We start from the raw sequence: 11922 nt of genomic DNA on the forward strand, positions 1-11922 counted from the left end.
GGGAGGGCCGAGCCGCCTCAGTTCCTCTGAGGAAGTGCCAGCGGCGGGCTCCAGTGTAACACCATGGCATCCAGTGTGGAGGGGGCGCCCGGGGACCCCCGGGCCCTGCTGTGGCGCTGCCTCCCAGGGCAGCTCAGTCACACAGGCGGTAAAAGTGGAAGTAGTAGTCTGCGGCCGGCCAGACCGGGGCCTCCAAGCTGCAGTTGGCCTGACCCTGGGGGGAAGGGCAGTGGGAACCAGTGAGGTGGCTCTGGGGTGGGGGTGGGGGGCGCCAGAGACGCTCCCCGTGCTGACGTCGCCTGACACTGCCCATGTCCTGCCATGTGATCTTCAGTCCCCAGCCTTCCCCCAAGCCCCACCCTGAACCTCTGGGGGCAGACAGGGCCCCCGGTGCTCACCAGCAGTGCCACCCGGAAGTGATAGGTGAATCTGCGGAAGGACAGGATGGTTACTGGCCACTGGTGGGAGGTGCCCTGGGGAGAGGGGGGCAGAGGGGTCAGGGCAGCTGCGCAGCCCCCCACCCCCTGCCCCATCCCAACCGGCATCCCTTGCCATGGCCGTCGCAGCCCTGGCTCTGTGGCATGGTTTACAAAGCGGAGAAGCAGAGATCTGAAGAGAGATCGGAGGGCGCACTTTCTACTTCGGGGAGCAACAGCACCCACCGTCTGTGTATACTCCGTGCCAGGCACCCGGGGGCCCACAGCCGCTGGTCTCTTACTGCCTCCCCTCTCACCACTGTGCTCCGGGCACATCCAAGTACTTCGCTCACCCCATCCGCACTGCAACCCGCTGAGGTGGTGCCGCTTACAGATGAGGACAGTGCTGAGTTACCTGCCTAAACTCTGCGGATGCTGGGCAGAGCTGGCATTCAAGCCCTCCCCGCCCAGGGCCTGAGCCTCCAGGGCTCTCACCCACTCCATCGTCTACTCAAGCTACGTTCTGCACCTCTTTTCTCCCGGGCTAGAGAGTGCATTCTTGGAAGGCAAGGCCTCTTTCTTCCCTACCTCTGTCTCCCCTCAGCTGGGCCCAGCACAGGGCCTGGGACAGAGGAGGCCCCAACAGATACTTGTTGAATAAACACACGAGTGGGTGAGAAGAAATTCCCTTAACTTGTGCTGAGAGTCACAACTTCGGGTCATGTGGCCAGACAGGAGCTGGACGGTGACAGGTTCCCAGACCAGGAGGCAGCCCCCTCCACACAGCCCAAGAGATCTTCCAAAGTCACAGATGGAACCATGCCACGGCCCCCGCCCAAGCTTCAGGTCCAGCCTCCTTCCTGTCTCCCCTGGCGCACAGCCCTCGCCACGTTTCCAGCTCTGCCAGCGCGCCATGCTCTCCCTGGCCGGCCGCCAGGCCTCTGCACCTGCTGTTCCCCTACTCCTGGGACGCTGTCCCCTTTCCTTTCCCCAGCTGATCCCATATTGCTCTTCAGGTCTCATCTTAATCAAACACGACCTGGGGGCAGCTGGCCTGACCCTGAGGCCATACAAGGTCAGCTCTCCCTGCCACGGGCTCCCAGGACGCCCTCCACACACCCTCCCTGTCTCCACCATTGCGCTCACCCCAGGTTAGGCCTTGTGGAACTGTTTTCCTCCCCAGGCCTAAGTCAGGGCAGGCACAGGGCCGGGAGACACTCAGCAGTGAGCGGTGCACGCATGCCCCCCTCCCTGAGACACAGAGGCCCAGGCCCCACAATGTCCTCCATGGAGATGCCTGCACCCTTGACTGCGGCTCCCTTTCCTCTCCCGCTTGGGAGCCCAGATGTGCCGGGGGGAGGAAGCTCCAGCCTGGCTGGCCCACAGCTTCCCAGTCTCCTACCTGGGTGTCCTGGTGGGCATGGAGGCTCTGTGGAAAGCCCCCCTCCTCACACGGCTCCTCCTTTGACATCAGGCTGCACAGCACCACGGACGCGGGGGCCGAGGAGCTGGGAAAGACCCGGTCAGCAGGGAAGTGGGGTTCTGAGCTCCCCCAGCCCAGCCCGCTCCTAGCCAGCCCTCCACTCTACCTCCCTCACCCCAGTGAGACAGGGCACTGAATGCTCACTGCCTGAAAATGATGCGTAGCTGTCAAGGCTCCAGACGGCTACAAACCCTTTCCCATTCACTGTCCCACACAGCCTTCACAGCCCCTGGGAGGCAGCAGCCCATTGCACAGATGAGGAATCGATGCCTGGAGGTTCAGTGAAGCATAGAGCAGGCAATAAAGCTAGCACCCCTCCTCAGCCCCCTCCCCCGGCTGCCTGGGACCACTGGGTCTCCATCCCCCACGGCGGCACTCACTTCATCTGCAGGGTCAGGCGGAGGTGCAGTGGGGTGCTGCTGCTGATGGGGATGTGGTAGGTGAAGTTTCCAGGCCTGAAAGGGCAAAGCTGGCTCCTCAACAAGGCCACCCTGCCCCCGCCACCTCCCATCAACTCCTCAGCCCCCAGTCTACAGTGGAGCCCTTCAGGGGCCTGGAAAGGGGCTGCCCCACCTTGAGGGGGGAGTTCCTCCCTGAGGGGAGCAAGATCTGAACACCTGGACTGCCTGGGCTCATGTCACCAGAGGGAACCTGTCCTGGGGCGGGGGGAGGTAGCCAAGCCCACCTGCAGGCATCCTCTGAGGAGCAGTACTGGGACGTGATGGGCATCGAATTCTCCAGCACCTGGATGGAGGTCAGGGACGGCACTGGGTCTGCAAGGAGAGAGGCCACTGGCGCAGGAAGGAGGGTGACAAGACAGGACACAAATGAGAAGCAGCCAAACCTGTCCTTGCCCGAGACTCGCAACAGTCATTCACACCTCAGCAGGAATAAATTTCAGGTTATTCTTTTCAGACTCCCACAACAGCTGGGGTCACGCCACCATCTTCCCCAGCAGCCCTAGGACTACACAGTTCCCGTGAGCCTGAGGTGTGCCTCCTTGATGGACCCAGGACACCCAGAAGTAGGGATGGGTCTTCCATATCCCCTGCACGGGGCGTACAGGAGCCCGCTCTTCAGGCCCCTGTTCCTGACTGCACACAGCTCTTCCCAACTCGGGGTGCAGCGACGTCAAGTTGGTAGCTTGAAATCAGCCATGGCGGGAGTATTCACACACACAAATCAGGGCCCCACTGTCCTTCAAAGACTCAGCTTCAATGTCGCCTCCTCCAGGAAAGCCTCCCCTGATCATCTCCACACCTCAGTCCGGATTCTGTGCCCTCCCCAGTCGCCAAGCTGCCTGTGTGTCCCCTCAGAGCCTCGCCACGCTGCTGTTTTCGTGTCTGTGAGCCCTTGGGGGCAGGACACATCCATCTCCATCACCCCCGGTGCCCTGTACGGAGCCAGTCACAGAGAAGGGGCCCAGGAAACGGCTGCCTGGTAAGCATCTACCCCGTGGGGTTTCCCCATCACTCTGAACTTCAATCTCGGCAAACCAGTTTCTAAGCTTTTTTTTTTTTTTTTCTCTTTAAGCCACAAAACCCATCAAATGGAAGTTGATGAGGAAGCTCAATACCTAGAGCAGAGGTGCCTGGTCGAAGCCAGGAAGGTTCTCGGCCTCCCCTTCAAGCTCCAGGGCAGCCCCGGAGATACTTCAGAGAAACCCGGTTTGAAAACCAATACAGGGTTCTCTAGCTTTGTTAAAACCAAAGGTTTGAGGTTTGGAAAATTGGGGGGACCCTGAACAGTACCCTTCTTGCCCTGGCATGGTGACATAAAAGGAGCCACGTGGACTTGGGATCAAATTCCACCTCTGCCGCTAACAGGCTGTATGACCCTGGGCAAGTCATTCACCCAAGTTTCCATTTCCTCATCTGAACAATGGGGACGATTCCTTTCTCGCAGGAGTGTTGTGAAGATTAAACGAGGCGATGGATATAACGCTATATAATCAGCCTGGCCTGATTCCTGGGACTCAGTAATGCTCAGCAAATGTCTGTCGACTGACAATTCTCCACCCAGGTATTCCGGTGATGGGCTGAAATGGGCCCCAGCCAGTGAGCCTTGCCGGGCTGGGCTGAGCGGGGGAGGGGGTAGGGCAGGTACCTGGCTGGCTCCGGGCCTGGGTGGGCTGAGCAGGGCTCAGGCCAAGCTGAGGGGCCCCTCGGCGGCCCCGGACATGGAGACCAAGGCTAGGGCTGTTCTTGGCTTTGCCCTGGCCTCCAGGAAAGGGGACCGCAGGGCTGGCCACAGGGTCTGAGTTCTTTGGATGCTTGAAGTAGCCAATGCCATTGGCTGACAGGCCCCAGGACTTGGCTCTGATGTTGGTGGCTGGCAGCAGGGCCATCTGGCTGTGGCCTGTGGAGAGAACGAGGCACAGGCTGAGAAGGAGGCACGGGCTGCCTCCTGCCCAGCTGTCTTGAGGGCCCGACTGGACTCTGGGTGACTCCCTTCTCTCTCCTGGTCTCCTCAGGGGGAACCCCCGGTCTTTCTCCAGAGCCTCAATCTGGGCTCCAGGAGACCAGACCCTCCCACCAATGAGTCTTTGGGGCCTTTCTTAGGCCTCCTGTAAAACCCCCTCCAACCCAAAACCTGGCCCCAAGCGAGCCATACCTGAGCGGTTGGTGGAGGGGCCGGGACTGGGGCTGAGACCATGGCCAGGATTAAAGCTGGGGCCAAGGCTAGGGTCAGGGGTGGGGCTGGGGCTGGGCGAGGAGCAGCAGACGACTGGGCAGGGGCGGCTGGAGCACAGGTCCAAGGTGCGGAGGGCTGGAGCTGGGGCCGAGCTGGTCGGGCCAGTGGTAACTGAGGAAGCCAGAGGCTGTGTGAGCCGGAGTGGGGCAGCAGAGCCCCCGACCCAGAACACAGCCACCGCTCCCCATCCCATCCCTCCAAACCCACGCCACGGCACACACCCAGCAGCAGAGAGGGCTGCGTGCCCGGCCGCCCAGTGGTCACAGGGGACTGTCGGAGCTGAGTGGTCCCAAAGCTCTGGCTGGACCTGCTGGGGAAGGGTGGGCTGAGCTCAGAGGGGCTGGGAGAGCCTGAGCAGGAGGCCTGGGAGTCCCAGAGCAGCGGGAGGGGCGCGAGGAGGTGGACAAGGAAGGCAGAAAGGAGGCAGAGGCAGGAGGGAGAGGGCTTGGTCCAGACACGTACCATGGGCACATGGCCTCACTCCCCCCAGGGTGCTGGGGCCGGAGCAGGGCCAGAAGACAGGAAGTGGACACGGCAAAAGAGCTAAGGGGCAGCAGAGAGGAAAAGGGGGCAGGCACAGGGGAGGAGAGAAAGAGAAGACACGGTCAGAGATGGCCCAAGGACTGAGGGTGACAGTGGGCAGAAGAGCCCAAGGCCCCACCCTGGCCCTCCTGCCCCTACCCCCTGTTCTAACCTGGGCCGCTCAGATGCCCCCTGCCACTCAGAGGCCCAGCTACCTGGAGGAGCACCGAGTAGGCCAGGGAGAAACATCGGCTTCAGTACGACTGCGAAGCAGCTGCCCCCCTTCCAGAGAGGCCTTCCCACCCACCCCCACAAACCCCTGGCGGGCTAAGAGCCTGAGGTGGAACCCCCTTTAGAGGAGACAGTCTCCAGGGCTCCTCCGACCCGGGGCTGCCCACCAAAGCCCCGCCCGGCCTGGCGATGGCCCCGCATCCAGGCCTCCAGGGACATACCCATCAGTTTCCACCAGGTCCTCCTCGGTGCGCAGGCTCAGCACATACAGTGTAGACATGGACACCACGCTGGGAGCCACAGGAAGGGGCCATTGTTAGAGCTGGAGCCACCATCCAGCACCCTCTCTCCAGGGCGGGGCCTGTGGTTTTTGGTCCCAGGGGCTGGACTCCCAAGTGATGCCTGTACGCGGGTCTCCCCAGTCCCAGGGAGAGGAGACAGAATGCGGCAGCCCCCCTTCCTTCTCTGAAACCTCAGCCACTTCATCTCCCAGGCCCCGCCCTCTTCTTCCCCCAGGACTGGGCCCGTGAGCAGCCCGACGTCCCCGGCCAGCCGCCCCCAGAGTCTGGGGGACAAGTCACCTGAAGGCCATGACCACCACCAGGGCGATGATGGTTCCCTGCAGGAAGCGCTGGCTGATGCAGGCCTGGTCTGGGACCACAGATGATGACTGAAGACCAAGAAGAAAGGGGGAAAAGGCCCAGACTTAGGGAGCCTACGGTCTGACCCACGGTGGGCTCTGCTGAAGTTGGGGTACTCATCCCCTCGGGGGGCAGAGGGAGAGGAAGGAGAAACCAGGGGCTGGGAGGGCTAGAGGGTCCAGAAGGGAGGGGAGGGGAAGCGCTTGGAGTCAGTGAGCCTGGAGAGGCGCCAGCTGGAAAGGGAGGCCACGAGGATGGGGAGGCCCCAGTCCCTGCCCCCCATCCCTGCCCACCCTCACCTTGCTGGCCACCTTGGGGGGCCTCTTCTTGTGGGGGACGCTGCCCGCCCGGCTGAACTGGCTCCCTGCGTGGCTGCAGCAAGAGGGCAGGGTCAGAGGTGCCTCTGGGAAGGGGGTCTTGCCCTCCCCGGCTCCGAGCCCCCACCTGAAGGCGCCCGAGCTGCCGGTGGACTTGAGGCTGTCGAGGCGCCGCAGCTTGGCCAGCTTGTGGCTCCAGCGCTCCAACTCATCAATGCGCGTCTCCAGGTTGTCCGTCAGCTTGCACAGCTCCTTCACAGCACCCACGTTCTCCATGAAGATGCGCTCCTGCAGCGGGCAACGGCCAGTGTCGAGGGCACAGTCAGCCCCCGGGAGCCCCAGGCTATGGGCCCATCGGGGTGCAGGAGGAGGGCACTCAAAGGCTCCCTGCCCAGGCCAGCCTTGCCTCTCGTCCAGCCTCAGCTCCCTTGGCTCCCTGTGCCTGCGTCCGAACAGCATCCCACCTCTGCACCTTTCCCCACCCATGGTCAGAACCCGCTGACCCTCAGAGGCTCCCACCCTCCATCGCCCCGTCTGATGAACACGATGTCTCAGACTTCAGCAGAGGCCAAAACATATCACATTCTCATTGGTGCCCATCCTCATGCCAGGAAGGTTACAAACATTATCCTCACAACAAACCCCATGTTTAAGCTTTTGTCATAACCACATTAGAACTTCTTAGCGGTAAGTATCGTTTCCCTCCTTTTGCAGGGGAGGAAGATGACCCTCAGGACGTTCCTCTTGCCCTTGATCGCACAGCCACACACTGGCAGAGTCCCCACCTCCCACCTCCGCCTCTCCCAGTGGGGTGGGGAGGGGGCTCTGGAAGCAGCATGGGAGAAGACTGGGGGGCAGGGGGAATGCTCCTGTTCTCGGCACTTCAGTGTCCCGGGTCTCTACGGAGGGGGTGAACGCCCTCCAGCGGGTCCACCCCTCTGCCCCTTGGGCTCCCTTCAGTCCCTCCTCCACAGACCTTGTTCACCACCAGGAAGTTCTCTATGGTTTTCCCATTGGCAAAGACCACGTCTCCAGTGTTCTTCACGGCCTCAGGCAGGATCTCCTTCACCTCCTGAGCGATGACACCTGGGGAGGGGCAAGCCAAGTGTGTGTTGGGGGGAGGACTGCCCACAGCACCGTAATGTAAGCAGGGGCTGGGATCGGTGAGGGTGAAATTCTGGGGGCTAGAGATTTGGGATCCAGGGAGCCCCGGAGCAGGGAGCTCCGAGGCACAGGGTCACAGTTCCAGGGATCAAGGTGTGGGGTTCCCTGGGCTAGGGATAGGGGCATATTCCAGGGAGTAAGGACCCCAGGGGAAAGGGAGCGGGGATCCAGGAGAATAAAGGCAAGATTCATCTAGGGAAGAGAGGAGCGAGGATCCCGAGGCCACAAGTTTCCAGGCTTCCAGTGTCAAAGGGCGAGGGGTCCGGCCCGAAGGGCAGGTCTTCCGGAGGGCCGGGATTCCCAGGGGCAGGTTTCCAGGAGTCATGGGAAGGGGTTCCTGGGAGTAGGGTTTCCAGAGGACAGGACAGGGTCGGGGTTACCAGATCCCAGCCTGCGCATGTGAATCCTTACCCGTTTCTGGCGCCGTGGCCTCGATGCCAGCAGTGGCGGCAAACTCCGGCTTGTATCTGTAGTGGACCAGCCGCATGCGCGAAATCCTCTTCAGCTGCTCGGTGGTGTCCACCTGCGCGGGAGCCAGGGCCAAACTGAACGCCTCCCGTCCCGGGCCCGTCCGGAGGCAGCAGTGTGGAGGGGAGACCCTGCTACTAGGGTCGCGGGATCCAGAGATCCAGGGCCAGCCTCCCCCACCTCCTTCCCCTGCAGCCCCGCCCCCTACAGAGCCCCGCCCACAAAGCAACCCCGCCTCCCGCGGGCAACCCCGGTCACCAGTTCCTCCCGCTCAGTTGTCCCCGCCCCCAGCCCCGCCCCCACCTCCTGCAAGTGCTCCTTGGCCCGCAGATCCGAGGGATGCATGAGCGAGCCCATGACCTTGACGTTGCCGTGCACCACCAGCGCCTCATCGGGCCGGTCTGTGTTGATGCCCACACGGCCATGGTGGAAGACGGTGTCGGGCACCTGCGCCCGCTGCCACAGCACGTCGCTGTCACTCTCAAACTGGCCCGGATTGGAGGCCTAGCAGGAGTTGGGGTTGGATCAGCCCTGGGGGATGGGGGACCTGCAGCGCCCTGGGAAAGGGGGAAACCCCGCAGCCACCTCTCCAGCTCCAGCCAGACCTCCTCACCCCACCATGCCCCGCTTAAACTGTCCCTCCCATTGTGGCAACCAGGTCCTGGCCATCTCCACACTTTATTGTGAAGGAGACACTGTGACCCGGAAAGGGTGGGAGCCTTGCCCAAGGGCACACAGCGAGTGCCCAGCAGGATCAGCATTCCCGCTCCTGACTCCTGAGGACCCCTGTATCTCTCCTGGGTGCTGTTTCTCCCAGGTCTGGGGAGGACTCTCAGCCCTCTGCGGGGAGGTGGCCCTCACCCGCACGATGATGCGTTCTGAGATCTGGGCGGCCAGCGTGTAGTTCTGGTTCTGTGCGTGGGCCTGGAGGGCCACCACCAGCATGAAGTACCTGGGGCACACAGGGGTTTTAGAGGCACCCAGGGGTCTGCCCCACTGCCTCCCCACCCCCCGCCAGCCTTCCTGGGTCAGATGTACAGTGCCCACTCGGTCATCTCGCCCAGGCTCCCACCAGCCAGGAAGAGGGCATGAACACCCCGTCTTACAGAGGAGGAACCTGAGTGTCCACTAGGGGGCGGAAATTCCCCAGGGCCCACCAGCTAGGAACCAGGCTTCTGCTCTCCCATCTGTAAGTCAGTAAGGAAGGGCTCTGAATCCCAGGTCCCTTTTTTGTGAAATGGGTGAGTCTGTGGGACTCTGTGCCTGGCATGCTAAGTGGGGTGGCACCCTCCCACCCCTCGTCCTCAGAAGTGGAGCGGCTCCAGGGCAGGGGCCCAGCCTGCTCACCGCTGGTCAGGGTTGGGCTTGCCCTTCTTGCGCATGTTGTTGGCGGTGGTCTCGCTGAAGTGCAGCCTCCCCACAGTCACCTTCGTGACCTGCTCGGGGGGCAGGCTGACCCTGCAGGGGAGGGGCAGGGTACTCAGGGCGCAGGGAAGGGGCCTGCGGAGAGCCAGGCCGCAGTGGGGCACTGGGGTCAGGAGTGTGTAGTAGGTGCACACTGTGGGTGCCTTCCCGTGCTCCCCTCAGCTCCTGCCAGGGTGAGCCCTCCTGGGGACCACCCGCCACGGGCCAGACACTCACGTGACAGGGTTGAAGGGCCGCTTGCTTCGGTCCGACTGCGACTGCTCGATGTTGATGGACTGGTTGAGGGCCTCCAGCTGGGGGAGGGGCAGAGGCCAAAGGCACCTCAGGGCCCAGGTTCCCCACCTGGTCCCGCCCTCCTTCGGCCTCTCGGCCCAAGCCTGGCCCAGCTGGGGCTCCTGAGGAAACCGAGGCCCTGCCCTCCCCTCAGCCCACAAACGCTGGTGCCTTCTCCTACACGCCACACATCCCACAGCCCCACACCCACGCCACCCCCCCACCTACGTGCACATGCGTGAGCGTGCACACACACACACCCCCTCACCGGCCCCCACTCCCGCCCGCACACCCCTCCCAGCCCTGAGCACACACCCCAAACCGGCTTCCACTGCCACCCGCTCACTCGCCACCCCACATTCCCCAGACCCCGTCCCACACCCACTTCCCCTCAACCCCTCCACGAGCATTGGCTGCGCCACTCGCTCACGACACTGAAGGAGGCGCACCCGGCCGACCCCCACCCCGGGAGCTCACGGGCTCAGGATCAACCACCACTGTGGCGGTGCCGGGGGATCGCAGGGGAGGGACCTCAAGTCAAGATGGGCCTCAGGGCAGGTGTCCCCGAGGATGCAGCAGAGTGAACGGTGAAGGTCAAGGAACAGCGGCGAGCCGGGAGAGGAGGGATGGAGTGGTGTTCAGCGGGCGTCCCAGAGAAAGGGAGCCACCTTGGGGAGGCGGGGCTGCGACTGGGCACCGCGAATGGCGAATGGCGGGACCCGGGTGAGGCTGGGGTCCCCAAGGCCTCTGCAGGCCCAGCCTAGCGGTCAGGTTTTTGCTGGGGGGAGGGAGACGGGGTCCCGGAGTGGAAGGAAGAATGGGAAAGGTCTCAGGCAGAGCACCAGTCAGGAGCCACAGCAGACGGTCAGACAAGGAGGCAGACAAGGAGGCGGGTGGCCTGGTAGGGCAGAGGTGGGGGGAGGGGGAGGGGACCAGACAGAGGGGAGTTCTGGGGGACAGTAGGGCCTGGTGCATGGTGAGGGGTGGGCAAGTGGGCCCCGGATTCATGGCTCAGGTAACCAGGGCCCTGGAGCCCTGTTCCCAGAGAGGGGGCCCGCGAGAGAGGCAAATTCCCAGGGAGTTCATTTGGGGGTGTGGCACTGAGACGGCTGACAGCGGGGTCAGAAGAGGGGTCTTGGCTGGGGGGCGCAGACTTGGGATCACGGGGTAGAGAAGGAAACGGGAAGCGTACCTGAGAAGAGGGCTGAGGGGCCTGACTCTTAAGGGGCAGGTACGGGAGGACAGGCGGAAAGGGGGGACTGGACTTGGCCACGAGGGGTTTCCTCAGGACACACACTCAGCTGGCCTTGGGCTCTCTCGACTCCCCCCAGCCTGCCTGCCCTCCTGCCCTGCCCTCCTTGCCGAGCGAGCCCCAGACCTGCCTTCACTCCGTGCAGCTTCAGGTAGAAGCAGTCAAGGGGCTTGAGGCCTTCGGGCGTCTTGACATACTTGGGCTCGCCCAGCATGCCGATGTACACCGTCACCTGGAAGTGGTTCTTCTTCTGGCACACGAAGGCGTCGTCGCCCACCGAAAAGTTGAAACCCTTGTCGGCGTCCACGCGGTAGGTGAGCATGGGCCTGGGGGCAGGTGGGGGCACTCACCCGAGGCCCCGCACACCGGGCTTGCCTTGCCCGTCCCACCCACATGCCTGCGTTCCAACGCAACTTCCCATGTGGTGCCCCCATCCTCAAAGCACTCTCGGGGCTGCCCCCATTTCTCAGAAATGGAAACTGAGTCCCCAGGAGGATTTGAGCTCAGGTCTGCCAATGCCTCAGCCAATATTCTTCCCACTACGTGCCTGGGACCACCCCACTCTGGTGATGGGGCAGGCGGGGCAGACACTTGGACGGGAGGGAACTCCTGAGGAGGGGGCCTGACGGCCCCTCACCACACTTGGCTTCTTCCCAAAACGCTGCCCGAAGCCCCCTCCCTCACAGGAGACGAGGTGAGAGGGGATGCGTCTGTGGAGCCTCACTGCGGCTGACAGCTGGTTGCCACGGAAACGGTGGAACCAGGCGCCGGCTCTGCGCTGGCCCAGCCCCTGCCCACCAGCTTGCTCAAGCCCCCAAACGTCCTCGTTCTGACTCCTCCATCTGCCCGGTTGGGGAGGGGGGCACTCTGGGCAGCCTGGCCTCAGTCTCAGTTTACGCAGCTGTTGCTGGCAAGGTGTTCCAAGTCTGGACCCTTTGGGGGACCTCCAGGTGGCCCGAAAGGGGGTGATTGTTGGCCCGCCCTCACCCAGGTCCCCAGGCACAAGCAGTGCCCCGGATGCCCAGGGCCCGCCTGG

At 63.2% G+C, this 11922-nt stretch overlaps 1 protein-coding gene across 7 annotated transcripts in view; it reads right to left on the minus strand.

Annotated features, from left to right (window-relative positions):
• Window position 1: 1 nt before the first annotated feature.
• MYRF (myelin regulatory factor) overlaps window positions 2-11922 on the minus strand; it is a 31069-nt gene continuing 19148 nt past the window's right edge. For 3 of the 7 annotated variants that reach the window (XM_082629595.1, XM_082629601.1, XM_082629599.1), the window contains 20 exons: window positions 11017-11212; window positions 9578-9654; window positions 9284-9394; window positions 8798-8888; window positions 8240-8440; window positions 7880-7991; window positions 7281-7390; window positions 6432-6592; window positions 6287-6359; window positions 5928-6016; window positions 5568-5636; window positions 5056-5136; window positions 4815-4903; window positions 4513-4704; window positions 4006-4257; window positions 2585-2690; window positions 2280-2354; window positions 1819-1924; window positions 399-473; window positions 2-214 (listed from right to left, as the gene is read on the minus strand). In XM_082629595.1, coding sequence (XP_082485721.1) covers window positions 134-214; window positions 399-473; window positions 1819-1924; window positions 2280-2354; window positions 2585-2690; window positions 4006-4257; window positions 4513-4704; window positions 4815-4903; window positions 5056-5136; window positions 5568-5636; window positions 5928-6016; window positions 6287-6359; window positions 6432-6592; window positions 7281-7390; window positions 7880-7991; window positions 8240-8440; window positions 8798-8888; window positions 9284-9394; window positions 9578-9654; window positions 11017-11212 — 2347 coding nt within the window. In that variant the 3' untranslated portion in view covers window positions 2-133. The remainder of the gene's footprint in view (window positions 215-398; window positions 474-1818; window positions 1925-2279; window positions 2355-2584; window positions 2691-4005; window positions 4258-4512; window positions 4705-4814; window positions 4904-5055; window positions 5137-5567; window positions 5637-5927; window positions 6017-6286; window positions 6360-6431; window positions 6593-7280; window positions 7391-7879; window positions 7992-8239; window positions 8441-8797; window positions 8889-9283; window positions 9395-9577; window positions 9655-11016; window positions 11213-11922) is intronic. The other 4 variants (XM_082629597.1, XM_082629600.1, XM_082629596.1 and 1 more) reach the window with 3 other exon arrangements.

This window comes from Mesoplodon mirus (genome assembly GCF_964341445.2).
Source record: "Mesoplodon mirus genome assembly, chromosome: 7".
Lineage (NCBI taxonomy): Eukaryota > Metazoa > Chordata > Mammalia > Artiodactyla > Ziphiidae > Mesoplodon > Mesoplodon mirus.